This window comes from Balaenoptera borealis (assembly GCF_965194805.1).
Source record: "Balaenoptera borealis genome assembly, chromosome: 16".
In the NCBI taxonomy this organism is placed as follows: Eukaryota; Metazoa; Chordata; class Mammalia; order Artiodactyla; family Balaenopteridae; genus Balaenoptera; species Balaenoptera borealis.
Window position 1 is genome coordinate 68,279,405 of NC_138872.1, and position 18,882 is coordinate 68,298,286.

The 18,882-nt window shown below is 46.6% G+C and overlaps 1 protein-coding gene and 1 long non-coding RNA gene across 9 annotated transcripts in view; one reads left to right on the forward strand and one right to left on the reverse strand.

Moving 5' to 3' along the window:
* The first annotated feature begins 7,538 nt into the window (after window positions 1-7,538).
* The window catches only part of CHP2 (calcineurin like EF-hand protein 2), a 39,820-nt gene continuing 28,476 nt past the window's right edge, over window positions 7,539-18,882 (forward strand). For 2 of the 8 annotated variants that reach the window (XM_082362619.1, XM_082362620.1), the window contains exons 1-6: window positions 7,545-7,794; window positions 8,211-8,283; window positions 8,392-8,472; window positions 8,598-8,728; window positions 8,916-8,977; window positions 9,737-9,859. In XM_082362619.1, coding sequence (XP_082218745.1) covers window positions 7,728-7,794; window positions 8,211-8,283; window positions 8,392-8,472; window positions 8,598-8,728; window positions 8,916-8,977; window positions 9,737-9,859 — 537 coding nt within the window. In that variant the 5' untranslated portion in view covers window positions 7,545-7,727. Of the gene's footprint in view, window positions 7,795-8,210; window positions 8,284-8,391; window positions 8,473-8,597; window positions 8,729-8,915; window positions 8,978-9,736; window positions 9,860-10,057; window positions 11,072-18,882 lie in introns of those variants that run through there. The other 6 variants (XM_082362621.1, XM_082362622.1, XM_082362624.1 and 3 more) reach the window with 5 other exon arrangements.
* The window catches only part of LOC309614378, a 477,476-nt gene continuing 469,412 nt past the window's right edge, over window positions 10,819-18,882 (reverse strand). Inside the window, exons 2-3 of the long non-coding RNA XR_014236137.1 lie at window positions 10,991-13,370; window positions 10,819-10,956 (exon numbers count right to left, since the gene is read on the reverse strand). This is a non-coding gene — a long non-coding RNA (uncharacterized lncRNA). The remainder of the gene's footprint in view (window positions 10,957-10,990; window positions 13,371-18,882) is intronic.

Here is an 18,882-nt window from a genome sequence, read left to right on the forward strand (position 1 = left end):
TGCAGAAGTTAAAATCTAGAGCAGATTAACAAACAATGGCCTGTGGGCTAAACCCAGCCTGCTGCCTCTTTTTGTATGATCCACAGCTAAGAATAGATTATACATTTTGAGATCATTGAAAAAAAAGGAATAATATTTTTTGATGCAAGGAAATGATACGAATTTCAAATTTTAGTGTCCATAAGTAGTTTTATTGGAACACAAGCATGTCCATTTGTTTAAGCATTGTCTATGGCTGCTTTTGCACTACACCAGCAGAACTGTGTAGTTGTGACAGAGACTGAAGGATGCACAAAGCCTAAAATATTTACTCTCAAGCCCTTTACAGAAGAAATGTGCCAACCCTTGATGGATCCAAGACCCCACGCTGCCCTGTAGCAACCAGCCTGGCATTAGTAAGCAAAAGGGGAGATGATGGGTGTTTTCAGTCCTCATTTTGAAAAGCACTCCATACACACAATCCCCAAATTTACCTATGACTATCCACATTTGAACCAGGAACTCCAATTTATGAATATTATATTGACTCTTATTACCAGACTCATGTTCTTCACTTAGCTGGAAAACCACACTCCTGATTTTCCTTCTACTTCACTGGCCACTCCTTCTCAATCTCCTTCACCAATTCCTTTTCTCTTCCCAAGTTCTAAATGTTGGAGAATCCCCAGTGATTAGCCCTGGGCCTTCTTCTCTCCTTCCTTCATTCACATCACAGATGATCTTATCCAGTTTCATAGTTTTAATACCATCTATACACTGATAATTCCCAAATGTATAGTCCTGTCAATTCCTCAAGGAAATATAAGAATGATAAATGCATATGCACCAAACAACAGAGCTCCCAAATATATGAAGCAAACATTGACAGACTTGAAGGAAGAAGTAAACAGTTCTATAATAATTTGAGACTTCAATATCTCACTTTCAATATTGTATAGAACATCTAGACAGAAGATGAATAAGGAAATAGAAGACTTGAGCAACACTATAAACCAACTAGACCAAACAGGCATATAGAGAACACTCTACCCAACAACAGCAGAATACACCTTCTTCTCAAATGCACATGGAACATTAGTCCACAAAAGAAGTCTCAGTAAATTTAAAAATACTGAAGTCATACAAAGTATCCTTTCTGACTGCCATGGAATGAAACTAGAAATCAATAAGGGAAGGACAACTGGAAAATTAACAAACATGTGGAAGTTAAACAACACACTCAAAACAATCAATAGGTCAAATAAATCTCAGAGGAAATTAGAAAATACTTTGAGATGAATGAAAATAAAAACACAGGATAGCAAGTATATAACACTTGTCCCAACTTCTATTTTGAAATCCAAACTCCCATACCCAGTTAACTACTTAACATCTTTACTAGGATGTATAACAAGCAGCTCAAGGACTTTAAAATTTTCTCCCATTGATATGTACTCTTTTCCCTCCATTCACCATCTCAGCTAATGGTGACTTCCAGTTGTTTACTACCAAATCCTTGGAATTATCCTTGACTCCTCTCTTTCTCTCACACTTTACATCCAATACATAAGCAAATATTGTGGACACTTCTTTCGAAATAGGACCCAAATTTGACCCCTTCTCACCACTTCCACTTGTGGCACACTGATTCGCCATTGTCTTCTGCCTGAATTATTGCAGTAGTCTCCCAGCTTCCACTTTGCCCTAGTTAAGTCTATACATAACAGCCAGAGTGATTCTTGTGATGTTATTAAAACAGTAATTGGGTTATCTCATTCTCCATCTTTTTTTTTTTTGGAGTTGATTTCTTATTTATTTATTTATGGCTGCACTGGGTCTTCGTTGCTGTGCGCAGGCTTTCTCTAGTTGCCGCGAGAGGGGGTTACTCTTTGTTGCGGTGCACGGGCTTCTCATTGTGGTGGCTTCTCTTGTTGCAGAGCAGGGGCTGTAGGTGCCCGGGCTTCAGTAATTGTTGCATGTGGGCTCAGTAGCTGTGGCTTGCAGGCTCTAGAGTGCAGGCTCAGTAGTTGTGGCGCATGGGCTTAGTTGCTCTGCGGCATGTGGGATCTTCCCGGACCAGGGCTCAAACTCGTGTCCCCTGCATTGGCAGGCGGATTCTTAACCACTGCACCACCAGGGAAGCCCCCCTCATTCTCCATCTTAAACACTACCATGATGTCCCCTCACACTTAAAATAAAACTTGTGACCTAAAAGACTCTGCAAGACCCTGTAAGACATGACTCTTGCCTACTTGAGGTTCATGACCCGTATCCTTGCCATCTTGACCACATCAAAGGTACAAAGTCTCTTGTTTTAATGCGTAATCTTATTATTGTTTTCTTTTTTTTTTTTTTCTGGAGACAATATGTACTTTTAAACTTTGTGAGGTTGGGCATCTTATGCTATTTACCATTTCTATTTCACATCTTATCCCATTTTTTCTAATGAGAGGTGTGGGGTTTTTTGGTTTTCCTTTTTGTCGTCTTGTCATTTTCCTTTTGATTTTTAAGATATCTTTGCATTCTAAGGAAATTATCTTTGGTCTTTTATATAGACTGAATATTTCCCCAGCTAGTCTTTTTGACTTTTGAGATCTCTATCTCTCTATGTATCGCCATACATAGAGAGATAGATTTTAATTTTCACATGGTCAAATTAGCCAATCTTTTCTCTATGGTTTCTGTGCTTTGTTTCATGTTTTAAAAGACCTTCAAGTTCAAGACTATAACAACATTTAAGATTTCTTCTAGTATTGTATAGTTTCATTTTAAACCTTTATTCTATCTGGTATTAATTTTGGTATGTGAAGGTAAGGGTACAGCTTTATTTTTTCCCTCAAAAGACAGATGTCCCAAATGACATTTACTGAGTAATTCACATTTCCCCCATTGATTTGAAATGTCACTTTTATCACATGTCAAATTCCCACATGTATTTGGGTCTGTTTCTGACTTTCTTGTCTGTTTCTTATCTGTCTATTCCTGCCCTATTACCTCATAGCTCATTGTAACTTTATAATACATTTAAAAATCTGTTAGAATTAGTTTGCCCTCATTACTTTTTACTTTCCAGAGTTTTTCAGGCTATTCTTGGCTTTTGTCTTTAAACAGCTTTATTGAGATATAATTCACATAGCATATAATTCACTGTTTAAAGTGTACAATTCAAGAGATAAATATATTCACATATATGTGTAACCATCACCACAATTTTAGAATGTTTTCATCACCTCAAAAATAAACTTTGTACCCTTTATCTATAACTCCTTTTCCCACTAGTATAGTCCCCTAGTCTTAAGCAACCACTAATTTACTTTGTCTCTACAGATTTCCTATTCTTGACATTTCATGTTATAATGGAATAACATTATATGTGGTCTTTTGTGACTGGTTTATTTTACTTTACAAAGTTCATACATATTGTGGCATGTGTTAGCACTTCATTCCTCTTTATGGCTGAATAGTATTCCATTGTAATGGATATATCACATTTTATTGACTCATTAATCAGTGGACATTTGGATTCTTTCCACATAGTAGCTATTGTGAATAACGCTGCTATCAACATTCATGCACAAGTTTTTGTTTTAACACCTATTTTCAATTCTTTTGGGTATATACCTAGCAGTGGAATTGCTCATATGGTAATTCTGTTTAACTTGCTGAGAAATCTCCAAACTGTTTTCCATAGCAGCTGCACCATTTTACATTTCTACTAGCAATGTATGAGGGTTCCAATTTCTCCACATCATGGCCAAAACTTGTTATTTTCCATTGTTTTGTTTTGTTTTAAATTCTAGCCAGTCTAGTGGGCGTGAAGTGAAATCTCATTGTCGTTTTATTTGTATTTCCCTAATGACTAATGATACTGAGCATCTTTTTATGTGCTTCTTGGCCATTTGCGTATCTTTGGAGAAATGTCAATTTAAGACTTTTTTGGCTCACTTAAAAATTGGGTTATTTGGAAACCCCAAATTTTAGCTGGGCACATGGCCGCCCAGTACTACAGAAGTGCCCATCCTCCTCTGCAGCTAGGCTGGTTATGTGACTAAGCTCTCCCTCCAGGATGGAATGGGAAGCAATTTGCATGACTTCTAGGATATTTCCTAGGAGGGAGAGGCAGGCCCTTTTCTCTGCTTCTCCCTCTGTCCTGCTGGTGAGAACGTGAGCTCTGAGGCTGGAGGTCCATCCTGGCCTGCGTCCATCTTGGATGAGGGCAACGTCCCTGGGATGATAGAGCATCAATGGAGAGGAGCTTCCTGGAGCAGCCCTGCCAAACCAGCCCTGGACTGTCTGCCTCCAGACCCAAACATGAGAGAGATGCCAACTTCTACTTGCGATTCTTATGTGGAGGCTCTTTGTTACAGCAGCTGAACCTTGTCCTAACCAGGACAGCTGTCTTGGAGGGGACTTTTCTGTGTGGTTCCCTTGGGTCGGGTTGCTCCAAGAACCACAGCTGTCTGAAATTCTCAGCTCCGTCTTCCACGTGGTGACAGCCAAGCTCAGCTCCAGCCCACTCTCCTTTCCAGGCACGTCTTTGGAAATCTAATGTGTGAAGATCATTGCTCCCAACTAAACAAGCCTGGAGCTAATATCTCCCAGGGGCATCGTCTTATTCTTTCCTCCCACACTTGTGCACCCACCCCCACTCTCTCCCAAAGAGGCAGCCTGTTTTCAAGTATGCTTTCCCTGTGGATATCTGTAGATTCTAATTAAATAACTCAGGAAACAGGCCACCTTGTGTGTGGTGTAACATGACTCTTGCTAGAAAGATGAGTTTGGAACGCGTAAATTCCCTGTTAAGCTGACAAATTTAAAAGCTTAATTTGAAAAACTGACCAAATTCCCCTTGCAGTATGAGGGCAGAAAGGGGGGCTTGGTCAAGCCTTCTTGGCCTGAGCTCTCAGCATGAGGACACAGATATTTGGACTTCCCAGGTGTCTGGCCTTGTCTATATAATTTCTTATATGCCCTGCACCCTTATGGAACCTGCAGTTTTATGGGGAAAAGGAGCGCTAACATATATTAAAATATTAAACTCATTGAGAACATTGTAAAAACAACTGAGCCGTCTTTTTGTTATTGAGTTGCAAGTGTTCTATATTTCCCCAACTATTCTTGCATCTGCATTTTTCCAGTTGAACCTCAGTAGTGCTTCATCAAGAATGGCTAGCAACTTTTGTGCAGCTTAAAAGCAAATGACAAACGTTTAGCCTGAATCCTATTCAACAGATTCTTCAGATGAAATTCTCCCCAGAACATTTCCCCTTGAAATGCCCTGAAAAGATGTGGCCATGTAAATTGTGAAGTTGATTTAAACACTACTTGTGCGCATGAAGCAGGAATCAATTCTAGCACAGTGTTTTCCTGTAAACTTGTGATGGCATGTGGATTGGGGTTGTTAATTGCTCTCTGGCCTGATTTACTTTAGTGCAGCACTGACTCAGAGATTAAGGCTGGAGGAGCTCTTTCCAAGATCAGCAGCCCAAGCTGGACTGATGATTATTGCAGCCTCCCAGGGACTCTTACCCCCTCCTGGGTTCAGAACCTAACCCATCCTACACTCCCAGGGTGGCGCGGGAGTGATTGCTTGGCTTCATTAGGGAGCAGTGTAGTTTCCCGCATGCATTAGTCCTTGTGGGGCATCTGAAAGGGAATCAAGCATTCTTTATGACAGTTGCCTAATCCTTGGGGTACCTGAAAAGAGAAGCGCGCACTTCTTAGATCAATATTTTCAAGACTTATCTGATGTGAGACTCTGCCTGGGGTTAGAGGCTTGATTGTTTCTCCAGTTTCTCTCTCTTCAAGGCAGGTATGAACTTGAACCCTTGTAATGAACAGCTTGCCTTTTTTTCCCCTTGGGAAATTTGTGTATATATGTGATTATGATGGGGGAAGAGAGGGTAATGATACATGCAAAGCTGGACATCTGTGGTGCTTGTTCCTTTACAACTGAGTTTCTCAACATTTAAAAAATTATCACCCCCCCACTTAAAGAGCATTGTTAGACTTTTTTTTTCCTTAACCACCCCTCTCCCATGAAATCTTTTTTTTTTTTCTTCGCTGTGTTGGGTCTTCGTTGCTGGGCGCGGGCTTTCTCTAGTTGAGGCGAGCGGGGGCTACTCTTTGTTGCGGTGCGCAGGCTTCTCATTGTGGTGGCTTCTCTTGTTGGTGAGCACGGGCTCTAGGCGCACGGGCTTCAGTAGTTGTGGCGCATGGGCTCAGTAGTTGTGGCTCGTGGGCTCTAGAGCGCAGGCTCAGTAGTTGTGGCACACGGGCTTAGTTGCTCTGCGGCATGTGGGATCTTCCCGGGCCAGGGCTCGAACCCTTGTCCCCTGCATTGGCAGGTGGATTCTTAACCACTGCACCACCAGGGAAGTCCCTCCCATGAAATTTTAATACCACAGATATATATCTATTTATGTGTTATATGTGTGTCTGTGTTTCATACATAAAAAGAAGATTTTTGCCCCCTTGGGGGTAATGTGGCCCCCATGGAGGATACATGCTTTATAAACAGTTCACAGCTATTTCAAGCGATGGCAGCCTCCACCACAGAAAAGTGGGAAGATGGCAGTGTAGCAAGCACGTGAGTTAATGCACTTAAAGGGCATAGCAAAGTGCAGGGCCCATGGTGAGTGCTCAAAATAAATGAGAGCCCTTGCTGTCGTTGTCATTATTATTACGTTAAGGTTGGTGACAGTGAGGTTTGTAACGCTCCCTCAGGCTGCATGTGGATTCCCCTGGTGCTTGCGGGCTGGTCGGAGGGCTAAGTCAGTACCTTAGCTGGAGCTTCTACCAGAGCCCAATAGGGTTCATAAGGGAGCAGCCGGGTTGGCTGGGGCCTATAGCAAGACGACCCCCCAGGATGTCCACTGTACACATGGCAGCTGTTCCTAGCTGCCCCCAAGCGGCGCCAGGCAGGACTGCGGGCCTAGTGGTGTCAAATCTGATTTTTCAGAAGCCAGGAATTTGGGATTTGGGGTTAAATATCCAGATTTTTAAGCATTGACTCAATTAAACAACAAGGCTATGGGGACCAAACAAAAGAGATGAAACCAAGATACGCTGACTTGTCCAGAGCGAGAAGCATAGCTGGGATTCCAATCCAAGTCGTTCAAACCCGGCGCTCCTTCCACTTAAACCAGCCCTTGCTCTCCGCCTCCCAACCCTCCTCGCTTCAGCCCCGTTTGGGACTCTTTCAAGGCCTCTGCCTCCAGGCCCTCTTGCCTGGGGAGGGGGCCCCAGGCTGGGGCCATCCCGGATTGGGACGAATGCGCCTAGCTTCCCTGCCCACCCCGTCACCTACTTCCCAGAAGGGCTTGGATTCTGTCTCCAGATGAAGAAGGGCGGACCTCGATCCTTGCTCGGCGGCACCCGGGAGGCCAAGGGCCGGGAGGGAGGGCTGGGCCGGGCGGGAGGAGGCGGGCCGGTGCCGGGGCGAGCGTGGGAGCGGGGACTCGCGGCCGGCGGACCCGGCCCAGCCCAGCCCCTCCCCTCCCCGCCCCGCCCCGCCCCGCCCGACCTCAGAGTCTCGAGATGCAACCGCGCGTTCTCCGCTCCCGCCCCGCTGACCCCGCCACCCTGGCACGGTTTTCTATTCGCCCGGGTCGCGGGTGGGAGGCGAGGAACGGCGGGGTTCAGGAGCCTGGCTCCCCGCCAGGGCTGTGGCCTTCGGCCCAGGGGCCACCAGGCGGCCGCGCCTGCGAGGCGGACGGGGAGGACGCCGGCCCCGGCGCAGCTCGGCCATGGGCTCCCGCAGCTCCCACGCCGCCAGGATCCCCGACGTGGACAGCATCCGGCGGGAGACCGGCTGTGAGTGCGGCGCATAGTGCCCGGCGACCCGGGGGGGTTCCGGGGGGCTCCGGGGGAGGGTCCCGGGGCCGGGAGAACCTAGAAGATCCTAGCGGCCGGGCTCGCGGGCGGGGGGCGCGTTCACCCAGGGGTCCCGGCTCCGGGCTTGCGGGCACCCAGGTAGCCTCCAGCCGGGGTCGAGGCAGACTGCAGGACCGGAGGCGGGTGGAGGGGGTGGCTTTGGTCTCTTTTGGCCTCCCGGATCTCCCGGGTCCCACCTCGCCCGCTCGGCCCCGGGGCCCGGGTGGAGCCTCCCTCCAGCCAGCCCCCCGCCCCCCGCTCAACCCCCGCGACCGCCTTGGGGATGGAGCGCGCCCCGGGGTCCGGCCGCGTCCCCAGAGTCCTCGGGGAGTCACCGTCCGCCTGCGCCCCCGCAGTCTCGCAGGCCAGTCTGCTCCGCCTCTACCACCGGTTCCGAGCGCTTGACTGGAATGAGAAGGGCTACCTCAGGTGAGCCGGAGCTGGCCTTCTGACCTCTCGCCTCTGCCTCTCTGACCCCGTCCCCTCCTTGACCATGTTCCGTCTTTGCCCCACCCCCCTTAAACTTTGACTTTCCAGCCGCGTGGATCTGCAGCAGATCGGGGCGCTGGCCGTGAACCCCCTGGGAGACCGCATTATAGACAGCTTCTTCCCTGACGGGTGAGCCTCGCCGCGGGTGGGGAGATGGGGTGAGAGCTTGTGGGGGGAGGTCAGGGCCTGAGGCAGAGGCAGGGCCACGGCGACCACCGCGCCTGCACCATTGCCTGCCTCCCCCCACCCCCCAGGAGTCTGCACCTAGACTTCCCAGGCTTTGTCCGAGTCCTGGCTCGCTTTCGACCTGTAGATGATGAGGACAACGGAAACCGGGACCCCAAGGAACCCGAGCCCCTCAACAGCAGAATGAACAAACTTCGCTGTGAGTTTGTGCCCCCTACCCGAGTGAGACCCCAGATTGACCACACCCGTTGAGAGGGCCCGGGCACCTTCCACTCCCTCTGTGGGCCCATTGGTGACGCCCGCACCCCACTCCTCCAAGGTGAACTTTTGAGGGAAGAGAACCAAGGAAGACCCACCGTCCTTTTCCCCCTCCGCTCTCTTCCCAGTTGCATTCCAGCTCTACGACCTGGATCGAGATGGAAAGATCTCCAGGCAAGAGATGCTGCAGGTTGGAAGAACCCAAGGGAAGGGTGGGGTGGTTGAACGGAATGGCTGTGGGTGATGGAGGGATGATTGGTGGGTGGGAGATGCAGATGACTGGGGTGTTGGGTGGGGAATGGGAGTGGGTGGGGTTGGAGTGTGGGTTAGTTGGGAGATGGGAAGGGGAACATTTGGGTATGAGGTTGGAAATAGATCAGTAGCTCTCAACTGGGGGTGATTTTGCCCCCTGAATGACATTGGCAATATCTAGAGACCTTTTTGGTTGACGGGGTGGTGCTCCTGGAACCTAGTGGGTAGAGGTCAGGAACGCTGGTAAACATTTTACAATACCCAGGGTGGCCCCCCTCCCCCCGCCAAAGGAGTTATCTGGCCCCAAATGTCAATAGTGCTGAGACTGAGAAACTCTGGGATAGATGTGATGAGGTGGGGGATGGATTTGGGACTAGTTGGAGGATGAGATGGGGGATGGGGTGGAGGATAGATGGAGATTGGGTTCTAAGGTTGGGCTTGAGTAATGAGCTTGGGCACATTATTGAGGTGAGAGTGGGATAGTGAATGACAGATGGGGGGGTTGGATGGAGAAGCAATGGGGGAATTATTGGGGGCTGTGGTGGGAAGTGACTGGAATCGGGGGAAAATGAATGAGGGATGGATTACAAAGTTGGTACTAACATTTGGGGTGATGCGGACAAGGTTTGAGGGATGGTGTTAGTAGTCCCTGCGCCTCCTCCTTATGGCTGTCTCTGTCTCTTCCTCCACCACCCAGGTACTCCGGCTGATGGTTGGGGTACAGGTGACAGAAGAGCAGCTGGAGAGCATTGCCGACCGCACAGTGCAGGAAGCCGACGAAGATGGAGATGGTGCTGTGTCCTTTCTGGAGTTTGCCAAGGTCAGGATGCCCTCAGGCCTGGGAAGTTGAGACCAGGAGTCCCTAGGACAGGTGGACATGGGAAATGAAGTTGGAAGGAGGAGGGCAGAAAGAGAGGGGGTCCCCCAGGGAATCATGGGGCCTGGGGGATGGGAGAGGAGGTTGGAAGCATAGAGGTTTGGAATTCAAGCCTCTTGACTACCACCCATCTCCCCGCAGTCCTTAGAGAAGATGAACATCGAGCAGAAAATGAGCATCCGGATCCTGAAGTGACCCCCTTTGTGCCTTTGGGTAGCTTACATGGACCAGTTCTGCTTGGGATTCCTCCTCATGGAGGCCCAGCCCCAGTGAACTGTATTCTTACTTGTACACTGAGCTCTAACTAGGGCCAAGGAGAAAAGCTTGGAGGGGTGTTTACCAACTCCTTTGATCTCAGATCTGTGAATCAGCCAGAAAATTTTTGGTTGCAAGTGACTGAAAACCCAAATCAAAGGGATTTCAGTTAAAAAATAATTTTATGGGCTCATGTATTGAAAAAGTGTGGAAGTATCCGGAAAACTGGGAAAGTCTGGAAGTGTCTCAAGCACAGCTGAATCCAAGGACCGAAATGATGCTATCAGGACTGTTATTCTCTGTTTCTCGTCTCAGCTTTCTTTTGTGTTGTGTTCGTTCTCAGGTGGGCTCTTTCCTTGTAGTGGAGGATGGCCACCAGCAGCTCCAGGCTTCCATCCTACTAGCCTAGTAATGCAGAGGGAAGAGAGTTTCTTGTTCAATAATTCCAAGCAAAGAGTCTCATTAGCCCCCCCTGGAACCTTGTCCTTTCTCCAGGGGAATGGAACTTTCTATTTGGCCAGGACTGTGTCATGTGCTAAATGCCAGAGCCAGGAAATAAGGCCTGAGGAGGACTCAAGATGGGGTAAGGGATGGTTGCTTAAAGGAAAATGCAGGGCTATTATCAGAAGGGGAAATGATGCTGGTCAGGCAAAATAAGAGATATCCATTAGTGTTAGGTTGACCAAATGGAGGGATCCTTGAAGTCTGGCTTCTTAAGTGGGTTTTCACTGATGAAGGTGGGTAGTGGGGGAAGAGGTGATGTAAAAATAATAAACAAGACATACCTTCAAAAAAAAAAAAAAAAAAAAAAAGACATACCTTCCTAGAGTATGAAATAATTAAAAGGTTTGGAGAGTACTTCCATTTTGTTTCACGGTAAGATGTTCAAGCATTGGCATATCACAGAAGAGAGTGTAAAAGTCACATAAAATCATGAGATTCTATGTCTGTAGCAAAGCACTCTGGCTATACGTAAAGGAGATGCTGTCGGTACCCCGCTCATATCCCTTCCCAGGCCTGTGCTGGAGTTGTCTTGTATCAACACATTGATACAAGACACATTGGGAGCCAATTGTGCTTCTATCTTCCTAAGTCTGCTTTCAGTGATGTCAGACTTGGTAGCTTGAAATTGCTGCAGTGGGAATATTTACACCATAGACATTGGCAGATGCAATAGTCCAGCACTTTTCTGCTAGGAGAGCCTGTTTTTAAACATTTATCAGCACATCAGCTGCTAGGCATTCACCATTACTGTAGATGTCAATGACTTTTCCCCCAGCTTTATTGAGATATAATTGGTACACAAAAAACTGCACATAATTAATGTATGCAACTTGGTGAGTTTGGACATGTGTATACACTTGTATTACCATTACCATGATTAAGGTAATAGACATATCCATCATCTCCAAAAATTTCCTGTGTCCCTTTGTTTTTTAGGTTTATTTTAACGTGTAGTAGGAACATGTAACATGAGACCTAACATGCTTAACATATGTTTAAGTGCACAGTATTACTGTTGACTAGGCACTCTGTCATATGGCAGATCTCTGGAGCTTACCTTGTATAACTGTAACTTTTACCCATTGACCAACAGGTTCTCATAGCCCCTCCCCCCCACCCCCTGGGAATCACCATTCCATTGACTACTTCTGCACACTTGACTATTTTAGATGCCTCATATAAGAGGAATCATGCAGCACTGGTCTTTCCGTGACTAACTTCATGCAGCATAATGTCTCCCAGGTCCATCCATGTTGTCATAAAGGGTAGGATTTCCTTCTTTTTAAAGACTGAACAATATTCCATTGTATGCGTATACCACACTTTCTTTATCTACTCATCTGTTGATGGACGTTTGGGTTAATTATTGTGAATAAGGCTGCAAAGAACATGGGAGTGCAGGTATCTTGTCAAGATAGTGATTTCATTTCCTTTGCACATACGCCCGGAAGTGGGACTGCTGGATCATATGGTAGTTCTATTTTTAATTTTTTGAGCCACCTCAACAGCTTCTTCCTGCAAGCGTGGGTGACACTGCCCAAGGGCTTTGCCTGCCGTAGACACGTGCTCAGCCTTTGTGAGGGGCAGGTGGAAGTGCCAGGGAGTCAATGTCCGTGCAAGCAGCTCTCAACCAATGACAGATGGAAATTGAAGGATAAATACCCGCTTCCTCACCCCTCAGGTGGGACAGCAGGGGCACGTTCTCTTCATTCTCAGAAATCTCCAGCAGGTTTGAGCCCCAACTGCCTACGGTGTTAACCTGCTTGGTATGGCCCCCTGTTTGGCTCCTTCTATCCTGTCTCCCTTTTCCCCTGTCAGTGCCTCCTGCGTCACCTCACGTATAAACAGCTAGCTGTCAAAGCGTTGTCTCAGGACGCTCTGGAGAAACTCAACCTGAGATGTGCTAGACCTTCCAGAACACAAGCTCACAGCCCTCTGTGGTTGCAGGCGCTCAGTGGGACACTCAGAGGGAGCACGTGTTAGGTGACTGTACAGCTCCTGGCGTTTTCCGAGTCCAGGGAGTTTGAGGCCATGTAAAGACTATGCACCTTTGGGGCTCTAGGAACGTGAAGTTGTCTGGGGTGGCACATTAGCCCCACTTCGACTTTTGCATTTTTTTTTTTTTAAAGGATCATCCCTGTTTTTTATTTATTTATTCGTTTATTTATTTATTTATGGCTGTGTTGAGTCTTCGTTTCTGTGCGAGGGCTTTCTGCAGTTGCGGCAAGTGGGGGCCACTCTTCATCACGGTGCGCGGGCCTCTCACTATCGCAGCCTCTCTTGTTGCAGAGCACAGGCTCCAGATGCGCAGGCTCAGTAATTGTGGCTCACGGGCCTAGTTGCTCTGCGGCATGTGGGATCTTCCCAGACCAGGGCTCGAACCCGTGTCCCCTGCATTGACAGGCAGATTCTCAACCACTGCGCCACCAGGGAAGCCCCAACTTTTGCATTTTGATCATATGATTCTGACAGGTGAGGCTCACAGTTGAGGAGAGGGGGCAAAGAGGATATTTGATTGCTTACGAAATCTTGAGTTTGTGTCAGAGGATTTTTACATGAGCAAAGACTTTTTTTTTTTTTAATTAATTAATTTATTTGTTTATTTTTATGGCTGTGTTGGGTCTTCGTTTCTGTGCGAGGGCTCTCTCCAGTTGCGGCAAGTGGGGGCCACTCATCGCGGTGCGCGGGCCTCTCACTATCGCGGCCTCTCTTGTTGCGGAGCACAGGCTCCAGACGCGCAGGCTCAGTAGTTGTGGCTCATGGGCCTAGTTGCTCCGCGGCATGTGGGATCCTCCCAGACCAGGGTTCGAACCCATGTCCTCCGCATCGGCAGGCAGACTCTCAACCACTGCGCCACCAGGGAAGCCCAGCAAAGACTTTTTGATTGAGAGATGTTTGTTTAGTTTTTGGCTCCAAGTAAAGGTGGGGGGAAGGTGTAAATCTCACTGAGTAGCTATGTTTTCCAGACACTGTGGGGGAAGATTTGTGTACAGAGAGAAATAGAGGAGAGGGAGAGGGAGAGAGGGAATGAATCTTTATCCGTGGTCTTTTCCCCATTACAGTGTTTCTCAAATTTTCCTGACAGTAAATATCATCTGATTAAAAAGTTCAGACGCTTTGGCGCCATTTGAGAGCTCCTGAGTCTCCAGGGAAATCTATACTTTTAATATGTGATTCTGATGTTAGAGGTCCAAAGACTAAACTTTTAGAAACGCTGACCTAAAGCTTCTGGCCAGGACTTCCCTGCTGGGGCAGTGGATAAGACTCCGCACTCCCAATGCAGAGGGCCTGGGTTCGAGCCCTGGTCAGGGAACTAGATCCCACATGCATGCCGCAACTAAGAGTTCACATGCCACAACTAAGGAGCTGGCGAGCCACAACTAAGACCAGGTGCAACCATATAAATAAATAAATATTAGAAAAAAAAAAGCTTCTGGCCAGGCTCCCAGTGACAGCTACCAGTGAGATGTTCTCCAACAACCACAGGGCACCGGGCATAACACTGGCCCATAGGCTCTGGGTCCACACCTGCTCTCTGCCAGTGAGTAGGGCTCCTGACCGAATAAGGGTCCCTGGAGGGCCTGGGGGATCCCCCAGACTCTACTTGCTGTTCTGGTGGGTGAGGGAGCAAACTGCCTCCACTTTTTCTCAGCATGAAATCTTCAGGATCCCACCGAGCTTAGGAGGTTGGAGACCTTTGTCAGGCAGGAGGGCGGGGCATCCGTCTGGCTGTTGTGGTGTAAACTGTCTGAACCTGACCCTCTTGATATCGACTCTGACAGAGTTGCCTATGGATTTGTTCTGGGGGCGGGGGGCTCTGATGACACCAGTGGGGAGCCCTGTGCTGTCATCAGCAGTTGCCAGATGCAGTGATTTGTGTACCACCCTCGTCATTGTTGCCATACGGTCTCTACGAGCTGTGCCATTATTTACTTATTTTTTGTCTATGAATCGACTTGTTTTAAAATGTATGTATTTGAGCTTATAAAGGAACTGAATATCACTCCTGTAAATTAGAAACTGCCGTAAACAAAATACGTACAAAGAAACAAACAGACAAACAAATGTCAAAAAGAGAGATTAGCAAGTGTTAAAGAGTTGTAAAGACAAACCTACGGGAAACACAGCTCCTCTGTGGTAATCTGAAGGATGGAGAAAGAATCATCTTTTCATTGTGTGATTTGGGGTTATTTAGAGCTGTGGGGTTACCTCTGAAAATCATCTTGGGTACATGAACGCTGTGTTTCCTACACTTCGGGATCCACTGGCTGGGGGAACTGGAAGGCAGTAGTCCTGGGTCCAGGGACCATTTTGGAGGCAGCCGTCGGTGGGCTGGGCATCTTGCTTCTCGGGCCGGCTGCTGGTCAGCTCGGGTTTGGTGGAGGTTGGGCACTGAAATGGAACCCACTCAGCAGGTCAGGTCCAGGGACAAGTAGCAAGGCGTTACAACAGACGGCTTATTACAGAGCTGGAAATGTTAAGAGCAACAGCCCTTTGCTGGCATTTGTGTCCAGACCTGGTAAGACTGTGAGCTTGGAAACGGGGCCTGTGAACTTGCCTACCTGCTGGGCTCAGATGGCAAAGGTCGTCAAGGGAGGGGCTGAAGGCCTGGTGCTTGGGATCCTCACTTGAGAGGCGCTTCCCAGAGAGGTGTGGGACAGGCACTGGCACTGCCCCCACTTGTTCCACCAGGGCTGCTGCGAAGGTCTTTCGCTGACCTGGGGTTTTCTGGAAGAACCCATCTGCATATCCTGGAAATAAGATGGGAATTCCAGAAGCCCCTTTCCTTGCCAAGGTGACTGAACCTGAGACAGTGTGTGTAGGAGCCCTGGGGAGTAGCACTTAAGAAGTAATGTTGTATAAACCTAATTATGGCTAATCAGGAAACTAAGAATTCTGAACTTGACTCTCAAATACAATAGAAGGAAGCTATGGGTTGTCCTCTGCCCCACCCAGCCAACACCAATAAAACTCTCTTGATGTTTACGAGGCATTATATAGACTTGATTCTTGGTTATAGAGCTACCCTGAGAATCAGTGTGGTTCCATAAAAATAAGTTGAGTTTTGGAGTTCTATTAAGCCTGAGATTGAACCTGGACCCTTTTAATTACTCACTGAACGACCTTGGGTAAGGAACTTTACCCTTCAATGCGTCAGCCTCCAACATCCATGAAAGAGACAGATAACAGCAGTACCTCGTAGAGTTATTATGTCTTGTCCTTCCCCTATGTCACCCCGCCCCCCAACCTGCTTTACTTCAGCTGAGGCCCCTTGGTCCCACCTGTAAACCAGGACTCTGGTCTGTATCAGTCAGGAATCTTTCCGTTGTAACCGGCTTATGAAAGAATAAGAGTTTGTTGGTTCATATAACTGAACGGAAAGTCCAAAGGTAGACCTGGCAAAGGACAGTCCCAAAGGCTCATTGATGTCATCAGAAATCCATCTTTTCACTCTGCACTCTGCTTTCCTCTGCGTTGGTTTCATTCCCCAGCAGCAATCCCAATGAAAAGGGAGTCTCTCTTTCCCAATAGCTTTGCCAAAAGACACAGAAGTGAACCTCAGCTTAAAGAAGTAAACCTCGCTATAGCTGGGTGGATGTACCACTCTGATTGGCCAGACTGGTCACATGCTCACCCCAGGAGCTGGAGATTGCAATCTCACTTGTACCAAATGCTGCATAAAATGTGAGTGTGTGTGTGTGTGTGTGTGTGTGTGTGTGTGTGTGGTATCGCTTCCTTAAAAGAAAATCAGAATGCTGTTGCCAGAAGAAAAAGGCTGCATGCTGGTTCTGGGAAGGCAAAATCAACAGATAACTGTATACTAGTTAAGTGTTTTGTTTTGTTTTTGTTTTTGGCTACAAATAACAGAATTACCAACTAACAGTGCCTTCACGATTGAGACAATTGTCTCACATTATAAGATGTTTTTGGTGGTAGGCAGTCCTAGAGATGCTGAGTGGCTCAACAATTTTATTAAAGATCCAAGATCTTGTTAACCCTCCATTCCTCAGCATATTGGCTTTTAATTCTCAGGTTTGTTGACTCATGGTTACAAGATGGCTGCTGTGGCTCTAGCCATCACACCCTCACAGGAATAGTGTCTAGAACAGGTGGGTGGCCAGGGCAGCTAAAGATAACTCCTTTTGTGTCTGTCTATTTTGATCGCTGAGGAAAATATTTCCCAAAAGTATATCCCACTCATAGATTGCCCTTTACTTGTCATTGGTCAGAACAAGAACACTTCTAGCTGTAAGGGAGGCTGGGAAAATGAATATCTGACATCTTCAGACTTCATCATGGGAAATGGGCTTTCCCAATAATGATGAAAGGGGAGAGAAATAACAGCTGTGTAGTATATTATTCTAAGTGTGACTGTGATAGTGGACAACACCTAACTCTTGATGGCTTAAGACAGCAAGAGTTTATTCCTTGCTTACACTGTATGTTGTTAGCTGTGGGTCAGCTGCCCTCTGCTCCACATGCCTTCATGCTGCAGGACCCAGGCTGAAGGAGCAGCCCCTGTCAGGGACATGCCGCATGGCAGAGGGACAGCAAAAGAGCTGCAGGAAACGTGGCTAAGTTTCTGTGCAGACCTGCCATATGCCTTGTCTACTTGGATATCATTGGCCAAAGCAAGTCACAGTCTAACTTGAAGTCAACAGAGCAGGAAAGTCTACTCCTCCCATAGGGAGTCATGATATTCTATCATATGATGTTCTGTTGCTGTGTAGCAAATCACCCGAAAACTTAGCTTAAAACAACCACCATTTTATTATACCTGATGATTTTGTGGTTCAGGGATTCGGGCAGGGCTCAGCTGGGCAATGCTTCTGCAGCACGTGGTGTTGACTGAGGCCACTCTGGTATTCAGCTGGCACACGGGCTGGTCTGGATGGTCCAACTGGCTTTACTCACGGGTGTGTCACCTTGGTAGGGATGCTTTGAAGTCGGGGCTCTCTGGCATGGCAATGTGAAGGTTGTGGACGTCCTCCATGGCTTGAGAGACAGTGTCCTAAGAGACAGGAAGTGGAAAAGCCCAGGCCGGGAAACTGGCCCAACATCACTTCTGCCATAATGGATCAGGACAAACCAGTCACAGAGCCCACAAGAGGAGGGGAGACAGATTCTCTTTCTGGAAGGGAGGAGTATGAAAGAATTTATGGCCGTCTTTTACTTGCCACACATGGATATAGGAACAGATGCATAACCTTACAGGGAAGAGAAGTAGACATTTCAAAAAAAATAAATTTTAAGATGGGTCTTACCTTACCAGTTAGCATTTATCATGAAATAAAAATTATCAAAACACTGTTATGTTAAATAGTTAATATTTATCATGAAACTGAAATAATTAAAACAAAGTTGTTAAATACTTAACACACGTGATGTTTATTATATTTGTGTATGCTTAACTATATGTTAGTTAATATTTATTATGAAACCAAAATAATTAAAACAGTTGGGCTATTGCTACAGAAAGATCGATGGGACAAAAAAAGAAAGGACAGCTATACACACACACGCACACACATACACACACACACACATAGTTTATACAGTATGATAAAACATTATACATTTATATATTAGACCCCCCAAATCAGATCACAAAATAAAACGTCATGGTTTAAAAAAGGATATAATTGAATATTAATGTAATCTTGAGTGGCCAAGGCTTTTCTAAGAATAACCAAGGAAACTATTAATAGTATTAAATATATAAAAAATTCTGTATATCAAAAAAAACATGAAAAAAGTTAAAGACAAAGGGCAAACAGAAGGATCATTTGCGTTATACATATCAGACAAGGGGTCAAAATCTTTTACATATAAATAGCTCTTTCAAATCCTTTAAAAAGGATGAATATCATATGGGCAAGGATATGAACAAGAAATTTTTTTAAAGAAATACAAATGTCCAAAGTCATATAAAAATGTTCAGCCTCAATGTTGATTAAATTCTAATTAAAACCCTAATTCTTCTGAGGATCACTCTGGTTTTATAAATCAAAAGCCTCAAAACTGGCCCTATGCTTTGACCCAGAACTCTCATTCCTGGGAATTAATCCTAAGTAAATACTTATGGATGAGCAAAAAGATTGACCTGCTAGATTATTCACCTAAGTATTGTTTATAACAACGTGAAAAACCGGAGTCAATTAACTGTGTGACTGTGGGCGGGGCAGCCTCTGGGTTGTCCCTTCAAG